At 41.5% G+C, this 16,631-nt stretch overlaps 1 protein-coding gene across 3 annotated transcripts; it reads left to right on the top strand.

The window, feature by feature from the left end:
• The first annotated feature begins 2,269 nt into the window (after positions 1–2,269).
• Positions 2,270–16,171, top strand: LOC108604180 (phosphoinositide 3-kinase adapter protein 1). Of its 3 annotated transcripts, XM_017993519.1 has the most exons (6): positions 2,270–2,525; positions 2,989–3,224; positions 3,382–3,545; positions 3,717–3,931; positions 12,064–12,268; positions 13,011–16,171. In XM_017993519.1, exons 1-6 carry the CDS (start codon positions 2,486–2,488, stop codon positions 15,793–15,795), a joined length of 3,645 nt encoding a protein of 1,214 aa, XP_017849008.1. In that variant the 5' UTR covers positions 2,270–2,485; the 3' UTR covers positions 15,796–16,171. The 3 variants fall into 3 exon arrangements, with proteins under 3 accessions (XP_017849008.1, XP_017849010.1, XP_017849011.1); XM_017993521.1 differs by lacking the exons at positions 2,270–2,525; positions 2,989–3,224; positions 3,382–3,545; positions 3,717–3,931 and adding an exon at positions 6,577–6,727; XM_017993522.1 differs by lacking the exons at positions 2,270–2,525; positions 2,989–3,224; positions 3,382–3,545; positions 3,717–3,931 and adding an exon at positions 10,650–10,668.
• The last annotated feature ends 460 nt before the right edge of the window (positions 16,172–16,631 follow it).

The raw sequence follows: 16,631 nt of genomic DNA on the forward strand, positions 1-16,631 counted from the left end.
TAAGAAATGAAACAAAGGTGCGAGCATTGCGCTCTAAACTGACCCCAGAGACAAAGCCAAGCGAGGCGAGAGTAGCAACGTGATTAACCTGTCAACGCTGCAGAGCAATCAGCGAATGCTGCAAATGGCGCCCAAAGGAGAGAGAGAGAGCCTAAGGGTTAGGAGACAATAGCACTTCCCACTGCTAGTTGAGCGTCTACAGATTTATGGAGCCAGAGCAGTGCAGCGAGAGAGAAAGTCAAAGTGCATGCAGGCGTAGACAACAACTTGACATTAATGTGCAGGCAAAATGCACACAAGTGCACTCTTGTGTTTGTGTGTTTCAAGATCATTTGCATCCCCAGCAAGCCCAGCACACTTTTGCCTCTTGAGAGCCTCGAGCGCGTGTGTGCGCACTCGTCTAGCATTAGTTTCTACACTTTATGAACTACGAAATGTGCAATTTCTACAAAATAACGAAACGACTTTTTACGAGCCAGTCCCAATGTGCGCTGCATCTGGCCCAGTCCCAGTCCCAGTCCCAATCGCCGCAGTCCACTTAAGAAAATTCCTATTTTCGACCACATGCAGCTTGGCAAAAAGTCGTTCCCTATGTTTCCTTTCAGTAACGATCTGAATGCGCCCCTGTCTAACACGCTGCATATTTAATGTGCATACCTCAGATTGTGGCTCTCTCGCTCTTTTGATGATGGGCCTGCCTTTAATGGCTCTAACATTGTCTATTTGGCCTGCATATTGCTATTAATGGCCAATTCGACATGCCGCAGTGCTTAGCAGTCCAATTGTTTAAGCATAGTCTGTGCATTTTTAAATTAATATTCGATTGTTCAATGTACAGTAGGCAACAAAACAATGAGATCTTAATTCAAAAATTGTTGTTGAGCTGAAATAGCGAAGCAGACAACGCAGCATAAAGTCCCGTGTAGATATTTTGTAGTGCTCTAAACTCCCAAGTAAGATATTAAAAAGGAAAAAACTATTTTTGTCGATCCATAAGTTCTATAGTGTCGCTTAAAGTTATAGGAGCAAGTTAGCTTTTGTCTTTCTGCCTTAAAATGAGTTTGGTTGGACTATTTCGTTGCCTTCAAAGTTGCTGCTGATCTTTAATCCAGCTTGACTTTAGTCTCTTTATCTATCTCTAGTACATCACGAACTTTTTAAGATGTCTTGGCTTTGCCTGAATGCTTCCTAAATATCAGAACAGAGATCTGCTTGTTCTATTTCTATAAAAAACATTTAATATTCTCTACTCAATCTTAGCTGCCATAATGGAATTTTCTCAAGCTATATCAAATAAATATGTACGGGAAATAGTAACAAAATTCCAAATCTGTTTTCGAATACTCTTTGAACTTCGCTTTCGATCAACAGACTCGACTGTCGTCTGTCAGCAGCGCTCAAATCAATGCAACAGACAAATTCTCAAACTTTGACACTGATAGGACACGACAGCATACAAAACCGAATGTTAGCTCTTGTTCTTACCTTTGTTGTTGCTATCGGAACTCATCAAATATGCGCGACGGGCACAAGACAAAAACGTTCGAGACCGAAGGGATGGGAAAACAAGGGAATATAAAATGGTTGGGAATAAAAAAAATCATGCGCAACAAACTGAAGACGACAGTATTTTGATCATGCGAAAAACGCACGCAAAAGAAAAACATGCGCAGGTACAACAGCAACAATTACAACAACAACAATTACAACAATGTGCGTGTTGTTGGGAAAAAAGTGAGCGCGCTGCTTGTTGTTGAGGTTTTCCTCAAAGCGACGCGCACACACTCGAGTCAACGACGAGCGGCAGCAGCAGCAGCAGCAGCAGTGAGTGGGTGCAATATGGTAAACATATTTAAACACTGATCCCGCATACACACACACACACACACACACACACACAGTCAGTTAGTTGTGCATGTGCGAGGGAGAGTGAGTGCCACAAAATGCTGCAGTCTGTAAATGAAGAAAATAAAATAAGCATAGCGTCGAGGGATTCTCTATGCCCCAGCGCCGCTGCGCGCTGCTGCGTCGACGTTAGCAGCGACGTCGCCAACTGCAGAACTCAAGTGTTTTGTTCTCGTTGGAGTTTTAGAATTTATTCCGTTTCGGGATATCAATGCAGACGCACGCGCTACGCACAAATCAAAAAAAATAAAAAAAAAAACTTCAACGGTTACAATTTGAATTTGAATTGACGCGCGCTTTCGCTCACAAATCAGTCAAAGCAGTGAAAACAGTTTTAAGCTTCGATATTTACTGTTGATCATTTGCCAATTTAGGCAACAGACTTTATAGTTCAGTGTGTGTGTGTGTGTGTTGGTGCTTGTTTGTTTATTGGCGCGTGCGCATGCGCAGCGAGTGAAAGTGCAATGAGCAACTGCATCATAAATTGCAATTGTGCATAGGACAGAGCCAATAAACGTGCTCGGATTTATTAAACTTTTCGACTAAGCGACACTCAAATTGAAATTGAAACGATCTCAAGATGTTTATAACTATGGATAATACCAATGCCTTCTTCTCAGGTAAAGATTTGTTGTTTGAATAGCTAAAGTAAAAAGTATGCAAACCAATGCAAGATAAGAATGTTTTGAGCTTTTACAATAGTTTTGTTTAAATCATTAGCTTGTTAAAAAATTAAAATATATAATAAAAAATATGTCTGTATGATAAACTTTATATATTCTGAAGTACTTACTTTAGCTTGATAATATTTTCAGCTTTTTGAAGCTCAGTATTATATTAAATTAATCTATTATTTTAAAAATTATGGAAAAATTTGTTGATTAATATTTTGTGTATACATATTTTAATTTAATAATATTTTTAAGTATTTTTTAACTCTATTTAAGTTTAGTATATGCTCTGAAATATTTTTGTTTTAATTTAATAATATAATATATTCTTTATATTATATATTTAATTGTTACATTGAAATATATTTATACCTAAGTGTGCTCTATTTAATTATTTGTTCTCTCCTTTCAGATAATCCGTCATATTTTTACAATGACACCAAATCGCCGCGCACGCCGGACTCGCAGTCATCGGGCAAGGTGTTCTCGATGTTTAAGCGTCGCAACTCGAAGGGCAGCAGCCCCTGTCCGCCCGCACGCAACTCGGAGCAGCTGCATCTTATGACATCCGCCAATCTTGATTCGGCAGCCACCAAGGCCTTTGGCAGTCCGCGCGGCAGCTTCAACTCGCTGGGCGGCTTCTCTCAAGTGCGTGCATAGTCTATAAAACTCAAATTAATCAATTCCGTTGTGCAGCGCTTGTTCCAGTGCCAAACACTTCCTGTTTGGCTGCTGCATCTGCATCTGCATCTGTTATTGTTGCTTTCTAACAACTTCTCTTCCGTTTGGCATTTACATTAAACAGCAATCGTTTGAACTGCAGCCGCTGATGTATCGCCAGCGTTCGCCATATTCGCACTCCGAGTCATTCCGCGAACGTCTTGGCTCCTGCAATGAAACACACAGTTCGCTTTGCCCTGGAGGAGGAGGAGGAGGCGGCGCCGAGCACGACGAGGTCTTCAATGCAAGGTGAGTGATCTGGGGCGTGCCTGTTGCTGTTGACAGGAAGCAGCTGTTGACAGTTTGCCAAATACAAATGCTCCACCCTTAATTCCCATTTACCACTTAGCATTGCCATTTCCATTGACTTTGCTAATCGCGCATGCATTCTGCTCCTCTTTTATCTCTCTTTATCTTTAGCAAATCGCAACGTCATCATACTCTGCCCAGTGGCGGCGGCAATGTGCGTCGTCACTCGTTTGGCAACTGGGCGCAGCAGCGACAGCAGCTCAACACACAATCCACATCGCCATCGATGGGCCCTGGCTCACCGGATGAGGTGCCCAGCATGTTAGCTCCACGCCCGCCCATGCTCTCCCCCAGCAAATTTCGCAGCATGTCGTATCGTAGAAAAGGTGAGTTGACAAGCAAATCAATTTAAATATAACGAAGAGCTTAGCTACTACACTTTGTAAGCAAAGAGACATTGATTAATTGCGAGACTGACAATGAGATATATAAATATTAAAAAAAATATGTACAAATAATTCAGCGTCTTACACAATTCAAAAACTATCCAAGATCCTAAGAAAATTGATCAATCAAAAAAAGAAAATGAGGTTTTAAATTTCAAGTCCTAAGAGTTAAATATTCTCTCAATTTTACGAATTCCCAAGAACCCAAGACGATCTATTTTATATTTATAGATAGAAAACAATATGATATCTAAATAATTAATGTAAACTATTATTTATTTATATTTATAAATATTTTTCTAAGCTAGAATTGGCAGAGTATAATTGTTGACAAGCAATCTAATTTAAATATAAGGAAGAGCTTAGCTACACTTTGGAAACAAATCTGAGATCTATAAATATTAAAAAAATATACAAATAATTAAGCGTGTTACACAATTCAAAAATAGTCGATATCACTATTTTAGTAATTATCAAAAATAGATAAAAAAAAAAGAAACAATTTAATTTGTTAATGAGGATGAACGAATATTTCAAATTTCAAGTGTTAAGCGTTCAACATTTATGAATCTAAGAAGTTTGGATAATATATTTTATATATATAGACAGAAAACAATATTATATCTAAATAATTCACACATAAGCTTCTAATTAATTTATAAATATTTTTATAAGCAGCAGCTTAGTGTTTAGGCTAAGCTAAGAACAGTAGAAATGGCAGAGTATCAATTTAGATACTGCGAAGATTTACTGCTTACACTTTGCAGCGCTGCTCTGGGGCTGTTTGCACTCTTTGCCTTGTCTGTCAACGTCTGTCAGGCCGATCCCGTGAAATGGATGCATCACGTTTGCATATTAAGCTGGCACTACCAGCAGCAGCTTCTACGGCGCCAGTTGTTGTCTCACACACATTTAGCAACAATTTGTTGTTTACCCAAGTGCTAATTGTATTGGCCTGTTCCCTGTTGTGTCGCCAGTGAGTCGCTCCAGGCCAAGTTGACATTGACAGTCAATGTAAAGTGATGTATGCCAATGAAACAATTCGCTGCATTGCTGATTGCCCCAGTCTTGCAGTTAAAGTCAAAGCTTTATGCTTTATTATTATATTATTTATAGTCAGGCGCGCCAAGGTCTTGTAGACACTTCAAAATAAATAAACAGCTATAAATAGCGCTAATCTAAGCACTTCAGCCCAAGAGAGAGCGAGAGCGAGTCACTTGAGTTGCTCACAATCTGCGATTAGATCGAGTGCAGTTGGTAAGTAGTGCTTGCCTTAATTAGCAGCGCGACTAAATTATGATACGCAATTGACACACTTGCTATGCCTAAATTTATGCCCCAGGCCATATTTGTAAAGAAAATTTCAAATGCAAATGATATAAACAGAGGGCCGCACACATTTCCGGCAAAAAGTGCAACATGGCGGATGCGCAACCTGCAAAATGCAAACAAAACGCAACAAATTAGTTGCTGAGTGGGTGTGGCTGACTTAGCATGACAGGCATAAAAGCAAATGTGCAAAATTTTGCACAAATTTGTTTTTGTTAGTGGCCAGCCAGGAACTTTGCATAATTGATAGCCCGTTGGGCCATTGACTGTGGTTTGGCTCAAACATGTCAATAGCACGGAAGCATAAACTCCAACTGGCCAACTGTTTAGCATATGGCGCGTGCCAGGCCCAAATTTGGTTTTAGCCAATTGTGCATACAAATGTTGTTATGGCCAACAGCAATAAGAACATCAAAGCAATTGTAAAGCGTAAACAGTTAGCCAGGCAATGTGCCATATATCAGCTCAGGTGAGATTACAATTTGAGGTCAATTGCAATTTGTACAGCTGCATGCAACAGAAGCTGCTGCTGCTGCTGCTGTGGCAACATCACTTTGAAGTTCATTACACTGTGCGCAAGTTCAGCGTTTGCATATCAAGCAGTAAATCAAATCCAACACCTGTTGCATTCATAAATAACAAATATATTTGTTTGCTTAATTAACATAATTTTTGGTAGGATAACAAGCAACTGAGCTGCAGTTTGATCACGTACTAAAGTTAAAGTTAGGCAACTATTTTTAAAAATAAAGGCTGGGGCTGCAGTTTGCTTGAAACGGAAGGAAGTGCGCTTATCTTTGCTTAAGCAAATATCTAAAAATTTAAACTATATAGAGACAATGTTTGGCTTGATTTATTTATATGCCGCGCTCTCTTTCACTCTGCGCACAGCTAACTGTTCTCAGCCGCTTTTGGTTTGCAATTCCTTAGCAAGTTTATAAACAAATTGGCGTTGCTCACTTAAAATGCTATAATACGCTTTATAGACTGTGCGGCTGCTACTTAAAATTTACAACGCAACGCTGCAAACGTCACAGGCACGTACAACAACAAAAAGCAGCAGTAGCTGCTGACTTTTATTATTTTATAATCTTTTTAATGCATTATTTATGCAGCGCAAGAGAGCGCAAGAGCGAGCGCGAGAGAGCGCGTTCGATTGCTCATTACTATGCTTGGCACTCGGAAATTGATTTGGTGGCCCAAGCTGCGCTACAGCCCAAAGCGCTTTAGCCAGTTGAAGTTGAAGGACTGTTGGAACTTGACGTCAAAGCTGAAACGTTGCGCATGCGTTGAGCTCAAGTCTTAAGCGCCAGTTGAACTGTGTGTCTGTGTGTGTGTGCGGCTTTGAAGTGCGCGCAATGCTGCTCAAAATGGTGGAAGATATTGAAATGGAAACGTTTTGCTGCGGTGAGTTTAGTGTTTTGTGCCCCCAGCTAAGCTGCAAGATAATTGCGGCATTTGAAGTGCAAGCCGAAATTAGAAGACACTTGTTAATGCAGACAACGTAAGGGTTGAACCTTTTGTAATTATATTTGAGCTAATGCAATTAAAGGATTTTCAATTGATAAACAATTCATGTGCGCAATTTCCTTTGAAAATATCGAGACACGTGTAGGGGGAAAAAATAGAGCGCAGATTAAATTTCCGCTGCGCCATTGAAAACGTCTAGACTAGGGTTTGGTTTTTTAATTATGATGAAAAAAAAAAGATGCAGCATCCTTAGCGCAGACCCCCAGGCAATGCAGCTGCTGTTGCTGCTCTCAGCCCCAGCGGCTGTGGCAGATGTGCAGCTTCTAGCGCGTGCCCCACAACTAGGCTTCGAAAATTTGAAATGCCTTTTTTTAGAATTTCTTCCATTTGCTGCGTGCCGACGTCAAAGCAAACTGCATGTTGCTTGTATAAAAATAGCAAAAACAAGCAGCGCGGGGCATGCAGTAATTATAATTGAAAGGGCTGTGCGTGCTGCAAATGGAAAATGCTAAAGCAATAATAAAAAAAAAATGCAAGGGGCAAGCGGCAGGCGCAGGCGCAACTGTCTGCAATTGTGGCAGGTGCCGTTCGAAGCATAAATATGAGCAACATGTGTGTGTGTGTGTGTGCAACGCACCGGAAATCATTCATAGAACTGCAAAGCATAAATGCAACTGTCTATGTGTGCGTGTGTGTGTGTGTTTTTATGTTTTTGTTATGCTCTAAGCTTTGCCTTAGAACAAAAAGCGCATAAACAAAAAACTTACAATTGAGCGCTTGGTCTTTTTTAGGCATCAAGCTGCTAATTGTTGCTGAGGAAGCTTAAGCCACAGGAAATGCTTCAACACACACACACACACATACAAATGCAGCGCGCTCTCTCTCTCTTTATTTTGTAGCAGCTGCTGCGCTGCTTTAATAAACGGAAATGAAAAATTTGAGTTGATTATTGTCAAGTCGTTGCTGCTGCTGCTGCTGTCGCTTTATTTTTATTTTTTGTTATATAAAAAATTGTATGCAACACTTAGTTAAAACTAATATAAATATGCGGGTTACTTTTACTCACGTCTATTAACCTTGAATAGTGGCAAGACTGAGCTACAGTCTGTAGTCTCAAATCAAACGATGTGTGAGAACATGACACTATATGCTGCATATTTATGCACTGCAGTTGTCTCCGACATGCAGCATTAAAATTTATGTAGACATTTATTAGCGGGCGGAACGCATAGATCTAAGCAATGGGCTGCCCAAACTGACACAAATGTGATTCCCACTTCCCACTTCGCTCTCCCATTTTTTGTTACACACACACACCTTTCAGTTTGAATTTTGATGTTTGATGAAGTGTTCGACAAAGTTGTTGCCCCAAAAAAAAAAGAAATGAAACAAATGCTTTGCTTGCTGGCATTAATCAACAACATTTTGGGGGGAGTCTGGTCGAGCGACCCATGTTAAGACCACAAATGTTGCATTTTACACGCTCAGGCATCGATATTTTTGAATTTAATATTTGCTGCTTGCTGACATTCGACACCTGCTGCCTGCTTATTCAAATACCAAGAAAGTATATTTTAAGCATAAACTCTGCCTGTTGCACATGTGTGTGGCAGCAACCCTTTTATGGCAACAGCAACAACACAAAAAAAATAACAAAACATTAATGTCAAAAACATCAAAAATATATGAACAGCCAGCCAGCGAGTCAAAGTCAATTGCTGGACTGTCTTACAGACCCCCCAAAGTTGTTTACATTGAAAAGCGGCAAACTGCATTAAAAATGCAATGCACATGTTAAGGGCCCATTGGCTAAGCTCAGAACTTGGCAGTTTCGCAGTCATCACACTCACATAATGCACTGCAGCCTGCAGTTTATGAACTCGAACTCGATCTTTTGTTTTCTCTCTCTCTGTCTCTATAAAATTTATAACTCGCTCTATATATAGCCGTAGCATCTATGCCGATAAATTCAACTGCTTCGCGCTTGGGAAAACTCAATTTTCAACAAGTTGAAAGTGAAAATGTTCAAAATATTTGTTTATGTTTGGCATTTTACATTGGTCGGGGGCTGTGGGCTGCAAAGCAAAACATTTCACAGTTGCGCGCTCCCACTTTATGATGTGTTTTTAAATGCTTTCGTTATGAACTATTTTCACTAAGCAAATAAATTGTACAGTTACTAGGTCAAAAGCTAAAGTACCCCAAGCAGCAATCGAAATATTTGAGGATTGAACTGCAGCTGATACTTTTAATAAAATCCAAAGTATAAATATACTAGGCGATCGGTATTGAACATTAATGATTAACAAGTGAATTAAATTACTTGTTTATTTAAATAAATAAATAAATAAATTTCTTGTTAGTTTCATGATCAAATGAATAACTGACTATCTGTCGATCTAACTTAAATTTGAGATATTTTTATAAACAAAATTTATAAACATAAGTCGGGATGCTGCTGTATTGTTCTCCACAGATTTTAACTCTGAATATCTTAAACTAAATCGTAGCTCTTTAGAAGTTAGAGAGTTACTTCTATTCATAAAAAATTTACCTCTAAAAGAGAATTCTGTGTCTCCTAAAATTGGATAAAAGCTGATTGCGCCTTTGTGTTGTTTAGTGGTTAGTTAGACTCCTAATAAGCTTAAAGTATTTTTTCCAATGATCACTTTTTTTGAAGAGGTACCCAGCTCATGCTTAAGGAGTCACGATTCCCAAACTAACAACTGAACTAATTCATTAAAACTAAACTGAAAATTCCAGTTCTAAATTATTCTATGCACAGCTTTTCAAACTGGTGGACAATTGAATTTGATTCTTTTGTATTTGAATAAGTGTGAATAGCCATTGAACTCGCATTGATTGCAGGCACAAATGAAAATAGAGGCGCATTATATAGAAAATAATATGAAACCAATGCCATTTATAATCATTGTGAATGATTTGAGCTGTGGTTAACCAATGTCCAGCATAACGCTCAGCGCTATGAGCACAAGAGCGAGAGAAAAATTGAGAGCAATTTATAATTTAATATAACTGATGGGTAAATTGAAACGCTAGACAGCCGGCGAGTGGGCGTGGGGCGTGAGGCGTTGGGGGAGGGGCGCACACAACTAAAACAATTTAAATCATTTATGCAGAGCAGCTGAAACTAGAACAACATTGAGGCTTAAATAAAGCGATTGCAGATTAATATAATAATAAAAAACTCGTATCAGAGCATAACAAGCTTAATTGAGCAAAAGAATTCACAAATCTCATGCGGAAATCAACAATTAACCGAAAAAAAACACAACACACAACAAAAAGCTGCAACAGTTTTAATCAAGTGGCTTATATTGAAAGATGTGCGCATAATTAAGTTACAGTTGACATAATTAAATGTTAATTGTTAAGCGAGAGCGCACAACAGAGAGAGAGAGAGAGAGAGTGCGTGGATTCGTTTGCAGTCCCGCATAATATAAATTTTTTGTAGTACTGATTTATGTCTTGCTAAAATGTCACACAACATTGAGTTTTATTATAAAAAAAAAGAGCTACAATAATAAATTTTGCAGCTTTGTTTTTCCGCATAAATATGCAAAGCTAACTTATGATTTATTAGATGCGACACACACTCAAACATGTGTGTGTGTGATCAAAGCTCTAACGCCTACGCGTTTGTCTTTAATTAAAAGCTTAAGCTTGTGCACTTACTGCTAGCTGAGACTGTTCAGTACCAACAGCAATGCTGAGACGACAATTAGCACGCGTGTCTGCGCTGAGACTTGACCAAGATTAGAGCATGGCAAGCAAAAGGAGTTGTCGCCTCTTTAGCAGCTGCGCGGGCTCAGCACCAGCTGCTGCTGCTGCTGCGGACTACGCGTATGTGGAGATGAGTAAGTTAAATTGAAAGCAGACATTTAAAAAAGCATCGATCAATGCAACAGCAGCAGGCAGCAGCCCAAAAATAAGTGCAAAAAGTTAAAGCGCGTAAATTTTTGCAAATTGCAGCGAACAAAGGCGCGCATTTTGTCTCGCAATTGCCTTGCTGACTGTTTAACAATTACCAGATGTTGCTACAATATATATATATACATTAATGCATTCGGACAGTTGGACAGTCAGTCTGTCATGCAATTGAGTGATAAATCTGGCGACTAAAACAAAAGACTGTGTTTTTCTAATAAAAACTTAATAATTCAGTCAGCGCTGTTTCATGCTAATTATGTTGTCATATATATAAAAAAGCTTTATATATATGCACTGTATATATGCAAATTTAGTTTGGGGACACACGCTTCAGTTGTTATTTATTTTTTTTGCGCGCTGACTTTTATTTTCGAAATATAAAAGATATAAAAAGAAGCGACTGCGGCATATAATGAGCAGCAGCTGCCACATGCAACAGGAAGAGAGCAGCCCAACTCTTGTCTTGCCTTGACAAACAAACGGACAGACGGACAGTCAGTCAGTCAGTGAGTCTGCCGCCATTTGTGGGTGTCAAGCAGCTCATGCCGCATTCGCTGACGTTTGTTGCAACAGTAAATTTTTGTTTGGCCAAGAGCTAACATCACCGAATTTGTCGCGCGTCGCGCGCTGCTGTTTAATTTGCTAGATTTATTTAAATGCACTAAACGTGACTGAATTTATGACATCTCAAGTTGATTATCCGCGCGCTCGTAGCTGCTGCTCATTTATTTAAATCTCAAGCGCTTAAAAGTGAATCCAAACTGTCTAAATGTTGTGTCTATATGTGAATTTATGTTGTTTTATTTAGCTTAAATTTCAAAAGGCTAGACACACAGTTGTGCCGCAGCTGTGGCATGTTGCAAGTTTGCAGCGGCAAGTAAAAATAAAATTTACTTCAAACTGTTGTAAGTTTATCTTTTGAAAATTAGTTCCCATCAGGCTAGTTATGCAAAATTCTACTATTTGCTAGATAATTTAGTTGACACAGTGCCACAAAAATGCGCAATTGACCTTTTTGTGTTTTGGTATTTTCTGAAATTATCACACATGACGGCGCCTTAACAAAAATCCAAAACGCAAATAAACGTATCGAGAGAATGCAACGCGTCGAGGGTCATAAATCGCTAAAGTCAAATCCTAAGTAAACACATTATTTATCAAAGAGACACACACAGACATTGCCTGTCCTGTGTTCTCCATTCTCTGTTCTCCGTTCTCCGTTCTCTCGGGGTCGCCATGGGCCAGTTCTTTATCAGCAGCAGCAGCAAATGCAACTCGAATTCGAACTCAGTCTCAGTGTGTTTCTCATTTTCATTTTGCAGACAACTGTGGCAACGTGAACAACGCCAGCAACATTAGTGGAGCAACAGCAGCAACTGGGGGCTACGGCTACGGTCAGCCGGGCTACAACATGGACGACATACTGATCATCACTGCCAAGCACAGTGAGCGCGCCTATCTGCGTGCCACATTTCTCAAAAATCACTTCGACAAGATTACCAAGCAACGCGGACGTAAACCATTCAAGTGAGTAATAATATAAATAATAAATTCAATATATACAATATAAATATAAATTAAATAATATATATTAAATAACGTAACTAACTTGTGCGTAGTGTGAAGTTCGAGCAAAAGCAAAACTTAAAAAGAAAATAAATTATTGTCTGCTTATATTTGAGACTTACTTTAATTAATAAAAAAAAAGTATTTACATTTAACTTTCAACGCAACTTTAAAAACTACTTTAAAATAAAAAAAAACTTAATCTTGGTGTGTATTTATTAAATTACTTTCAAACTTAAAAAGAAAATAAATTATTGTCTGCTTATATTTGAGAATTACTTTAATTAATATAATCAAAGTATTTCAATTTAACTCAACTTTAAAACTCAACACAATTAAAAAAAATCTTAAGTTTTTGTGTGTATTTATTAAATTACTTTCATTAATATCTAACACACATAGGTTACTAAATTTTAGTTTGAACTCAAGTTCAATGCTTATAAAAATTGTGTGCTTAATATAATTAAATTAAAATAAAATAAACATATAAATAACTTGCTTACTTTCCAATTTTAAATACTATTGGCTCATTAAAAAATGTCAAAGTGTATACAACATTAAATTATATTTCAATTGTAGTTAAGTTTATAGTTCAACTTAAATATTTGTATATAACTTATTCCTAAATTATATTCTATATATTACTTATATATTTCATAACAAAATATTAATATTTATTATATTTTTTTTTACTCTTGCGCAGTTTTCTGCACATAAAAATTGACGATGGCCCCTTTAGTGAGGAGATTGCTCAGAAATATCAAAACACAGCGCTGCAGATTGTCATACTCTGCCCCGCGCTGCTGGCGCTGCCGCACAGCTTCCTGATGACGCAGCTGAGCTCGATTATACGCGTGGAGAAGGTGCTGGCCATACTGCTGGACGTGGGCGAGGATAAGGTCAAGGAGATGCACAAGGCGGCGTTGCCGAGCTACTACAAGTGGCGCCGCTGCGTGGTGCGCGACAATGACCAGGCGCAGATCAGCAATATACTGGGCATTGCCACCGATATACTTGGACGCGCGCTGTGCCAGCGTCCGCCTTGTCTGGACAGCAGCAGCTGCGGCGGCGGCGGCGGATTATCGCGCAGCTTCTCCAGCTGCTCGGAGGGATTCACTGTGCAGCCGAAGAAAGTGAAGCAGGGTCAGAATAAAGTGCTGGCCATACTGGCGGAGCCGCTGCAGCCCAGCGACAGCATCAAGCTGCTGGTGGAAAAGTCGGGCGAGCTGCTCGAGATACGCAACTTCAAGTGCCGCAATCCGTATACGCTGCAGTTCGCCATACCGGACAGCTGCATGGAGATCTCGACGATGATTGAGGTGCGCATTGAGAAGAACAACAAGAGTCTGGGCGCCAGACCGGTCAAGTGCGAGAGCCGGCTGCGGGAGCTGGAGCAGCTGCTGCGCATCGAGGACTCGCCCATTGAGTTCATGTGCCATGCTTTGGGTGTGGGTGCACTGGAGCGCGATGCATTGGATCAGCATTTGCTGCAGTGTTTCCAGCGCAACATGCCGCCCAATTTCCATTTGCTCAACGGACCCGCCGAGCGCCAGCCGCACTTCTTTACGCGCCTGGAGTCCAGCCCAGAGGAGTATCCCACGCTGCTGCACTTTGCCGCACGCTGGGGACTCAATCGTCTGTGCCTGCAGCTCATGGAGTGTCCGGGAGGCGACACCGCCTGCGGCGTGCGCAACTGCGCTGGACGCACGCCCGCCGAGCTGGCCGAGCAGGAGGGTCATCACAAGCTGGCGCAGAACATTGTCAGCTTCTCGGAGTTCCACAATCTCACCATGGTCTATCACTACTTCAAGGGCGTGGACAATGCCACCAGCGGCGCCAGCAGTCCGGGCGCGCAAACCAAAACGGGAGCTCAAGTGGTGATTGCTGCCGCCTCGCCCCGCAGCCAGAAGCCGGCCAAGCAGCTGCCCAGCAGCGAGTACATGGAAATGTCCAGCGGCTCGGAGCGCGAGAATACGCCCGAGGTGCGCAGCAAGACGGAGACGCTGGCCGTATCGAATCTCAACTACATAAGCGTCGAGACTGAGGACGAGAATCTGCAGAGCTGCGCCACCGAGAAGCATCTGGAGTCCAGCAAGGTCATAGCGCCAGGTCCGGAGCAGACCACAAACGAATTGCGCATCAACGAACCGCCGTATTATCAATCCCAAGCCAAAGAGCAGAGCACAGCACAAGGAGCGGATGTGGTCGATGGCCAGGTGACGGACAAGTTCAGTCAGGAGTGCTCGCAGCTGCTGGAGAATCAGCTGGGCAACGACTATGTGCTGCAGCCCTCGAACATACCCGTGCCCGCTGCTGTCGTTGCTGACGATGGCAACTATTTGTTCCAGCCCTCGAATCGTCCCGTGGAGGAGCCACTGCGTCTGAGTCGCTCCACAACGCGGCTGACACCAGCGCCCAGCGCCAGCTATGGCACGCTGAAGCGCAGCGCCAGTGACGCCTCCAGCAGCACACGCGCCAACGCCGACGACGAGCTGGCCGAGATTATGCACGACTTCAAGAACAATGTGCTGTCCATACGCGACGTCGAGCTGCTGGTGGAGAAGTGGAAGCATCGCAACGATGTGCAGCAGAGCTACCGCGAGAAGCAGGACCAGATCGACCAGCTGCGTCGCGAGTACGAGCGCATCCATGATCATGTCAAGCTGCAGCTGAAGCGCGAGACGCCCTTCGAGCGCATCAAGAAGCTTTTCTCGCGCGGCGCCAAGCAGAGCAGCAACAGCTGTGCGGACAGTCTGCTGGACGAAACGAAGAGCTCGATTGCCACCAGCTGCAGCCTGAAGTCGGGCGCACGCCCAATTAGTTCGCTGAGCCTGCAGAGCGTCTCCAGCTCGAACAGCAGCTCGGGTCGCTTGAGCACGGGCAGCAACTGCAGCGGCGCTTCTATGGGCGATTCGGGCACACACTCGGATCATGAGGAGCGTCGTCAGTTTGGCTGTCGCCTGGGCAATGCCGGTTCGCTTATGGACAACTATTTGGTGCCGCCGCCGCCCAGGCCAGTGTTCACCCCCGTGTCCACGCCCGGCGATGAGCGTCATCAGATTGTGTTTCCCTCGCCCATGTCCAGCTGCCAGCGTCTGCATACGCCCACCAGTCCCACCGGCTCGGAGCACTACCAGATGTTCCCCTCCAACATACCCGTCTATGGCACTGGCAGCCAGCCGCTGTCCAGCTCGCAGAGCAGCAACTATCTGAACACCATCATGGAGGCCAAGGAGCAGGATACGCAGCATTACCAAAACGGCGTCACCTTGCAGCCCATCAAGCTGAACGAGCGACCCAACATTATCTACGGCAAGCTAACCAAGAGCCACTCCAGCGGCGCCTGCAGCTCCTTCAAGCCCAAGCAGCTGGCCCAGGCGGTGCCCTGTCCGCAGGTGGGCAGCATTGAAGTCCAAGCTGAGGTCTATCAGAATGTGGAGGCCGAGCCCAAGTCGCCCAGCACGGAGGCCAACTATATGAACTGCTAGAAGCTCATTAATTATTATTTATAAGTTTAATTATTAACACGAATGAGTATAAACTAGTTAAGCGAGCGAGCAAGCTACATTTAATTTCACTTTTAATTTTAATTCGTATTTTTAATTTGTAAATTTCCTTGAAATGTTTGCAAGCAACCAAAACCCAACACATATCATTAATTTTAAGCTCGCACACATGCAACGAATTCAATTTCGACGTTCAACGCGAGTACATTTAATTTTAATTGTCTTATGCTAAGCTGCGTAATTTTAAACTTTTCTCTTTGTATTGTTTCTAAGCTGAGCTGAACATGAAAAACACTTTTCTGGCACGAAAGTTAAATGCAATAAATTTAAATACGTTTTTTTCTTCTGCTATATAAAAATTGTACTCTATGCACATTGCGGCGCCCCAGCATGCGCTGGGGATTTGGTTACGTTTCGGGTAGCAGCAAACAGGAAATCATGCGGAAGCCCCAAACATGCAAAATGGGATTGCAACTGCCAGCGTAAATTCTAACGTAAACAACTAACGTGGCTACCTAGCTGGCTCGAGCACTGAATACGTTTTGGTAAACGCCCTTAGGCATATTCTTTACCTTAAAGTTTATTTATAGTACTTGCAACTTAAATTTGTAGCAAAATCTGCTTGGTGCACTTAAAAGTATGCAATGCATTTTTTATACCCAATTTAATTTAATTTAATTCTTTCTGTTGCTGATCTTTACGATTAAAACTAACTAAATGCATAAAATAATAAAAATATGTTTACCATATTTAAAAAGGTTTGCATTTATTATAAAAATATTGCAAAAACTGATTCATATGAATTCAACATATTTTAT

This window comes from Drosophila busckii, chromosome 3R (genome assembly GCF_011750605.1).
Source record: "Drosophila busckii strain San Diego stock center, stock number 13000-0081.31 chromosome 3R, ASM1175060v1, whole genome shotgun sequence".
NCBI classification, from domain to species: domain Eukaryota; kingdom Metazoa; phylum Arthropoda; class Insecta; order Diptera; family Drosophilidae; genus Drosophila; species Drosophila busckii.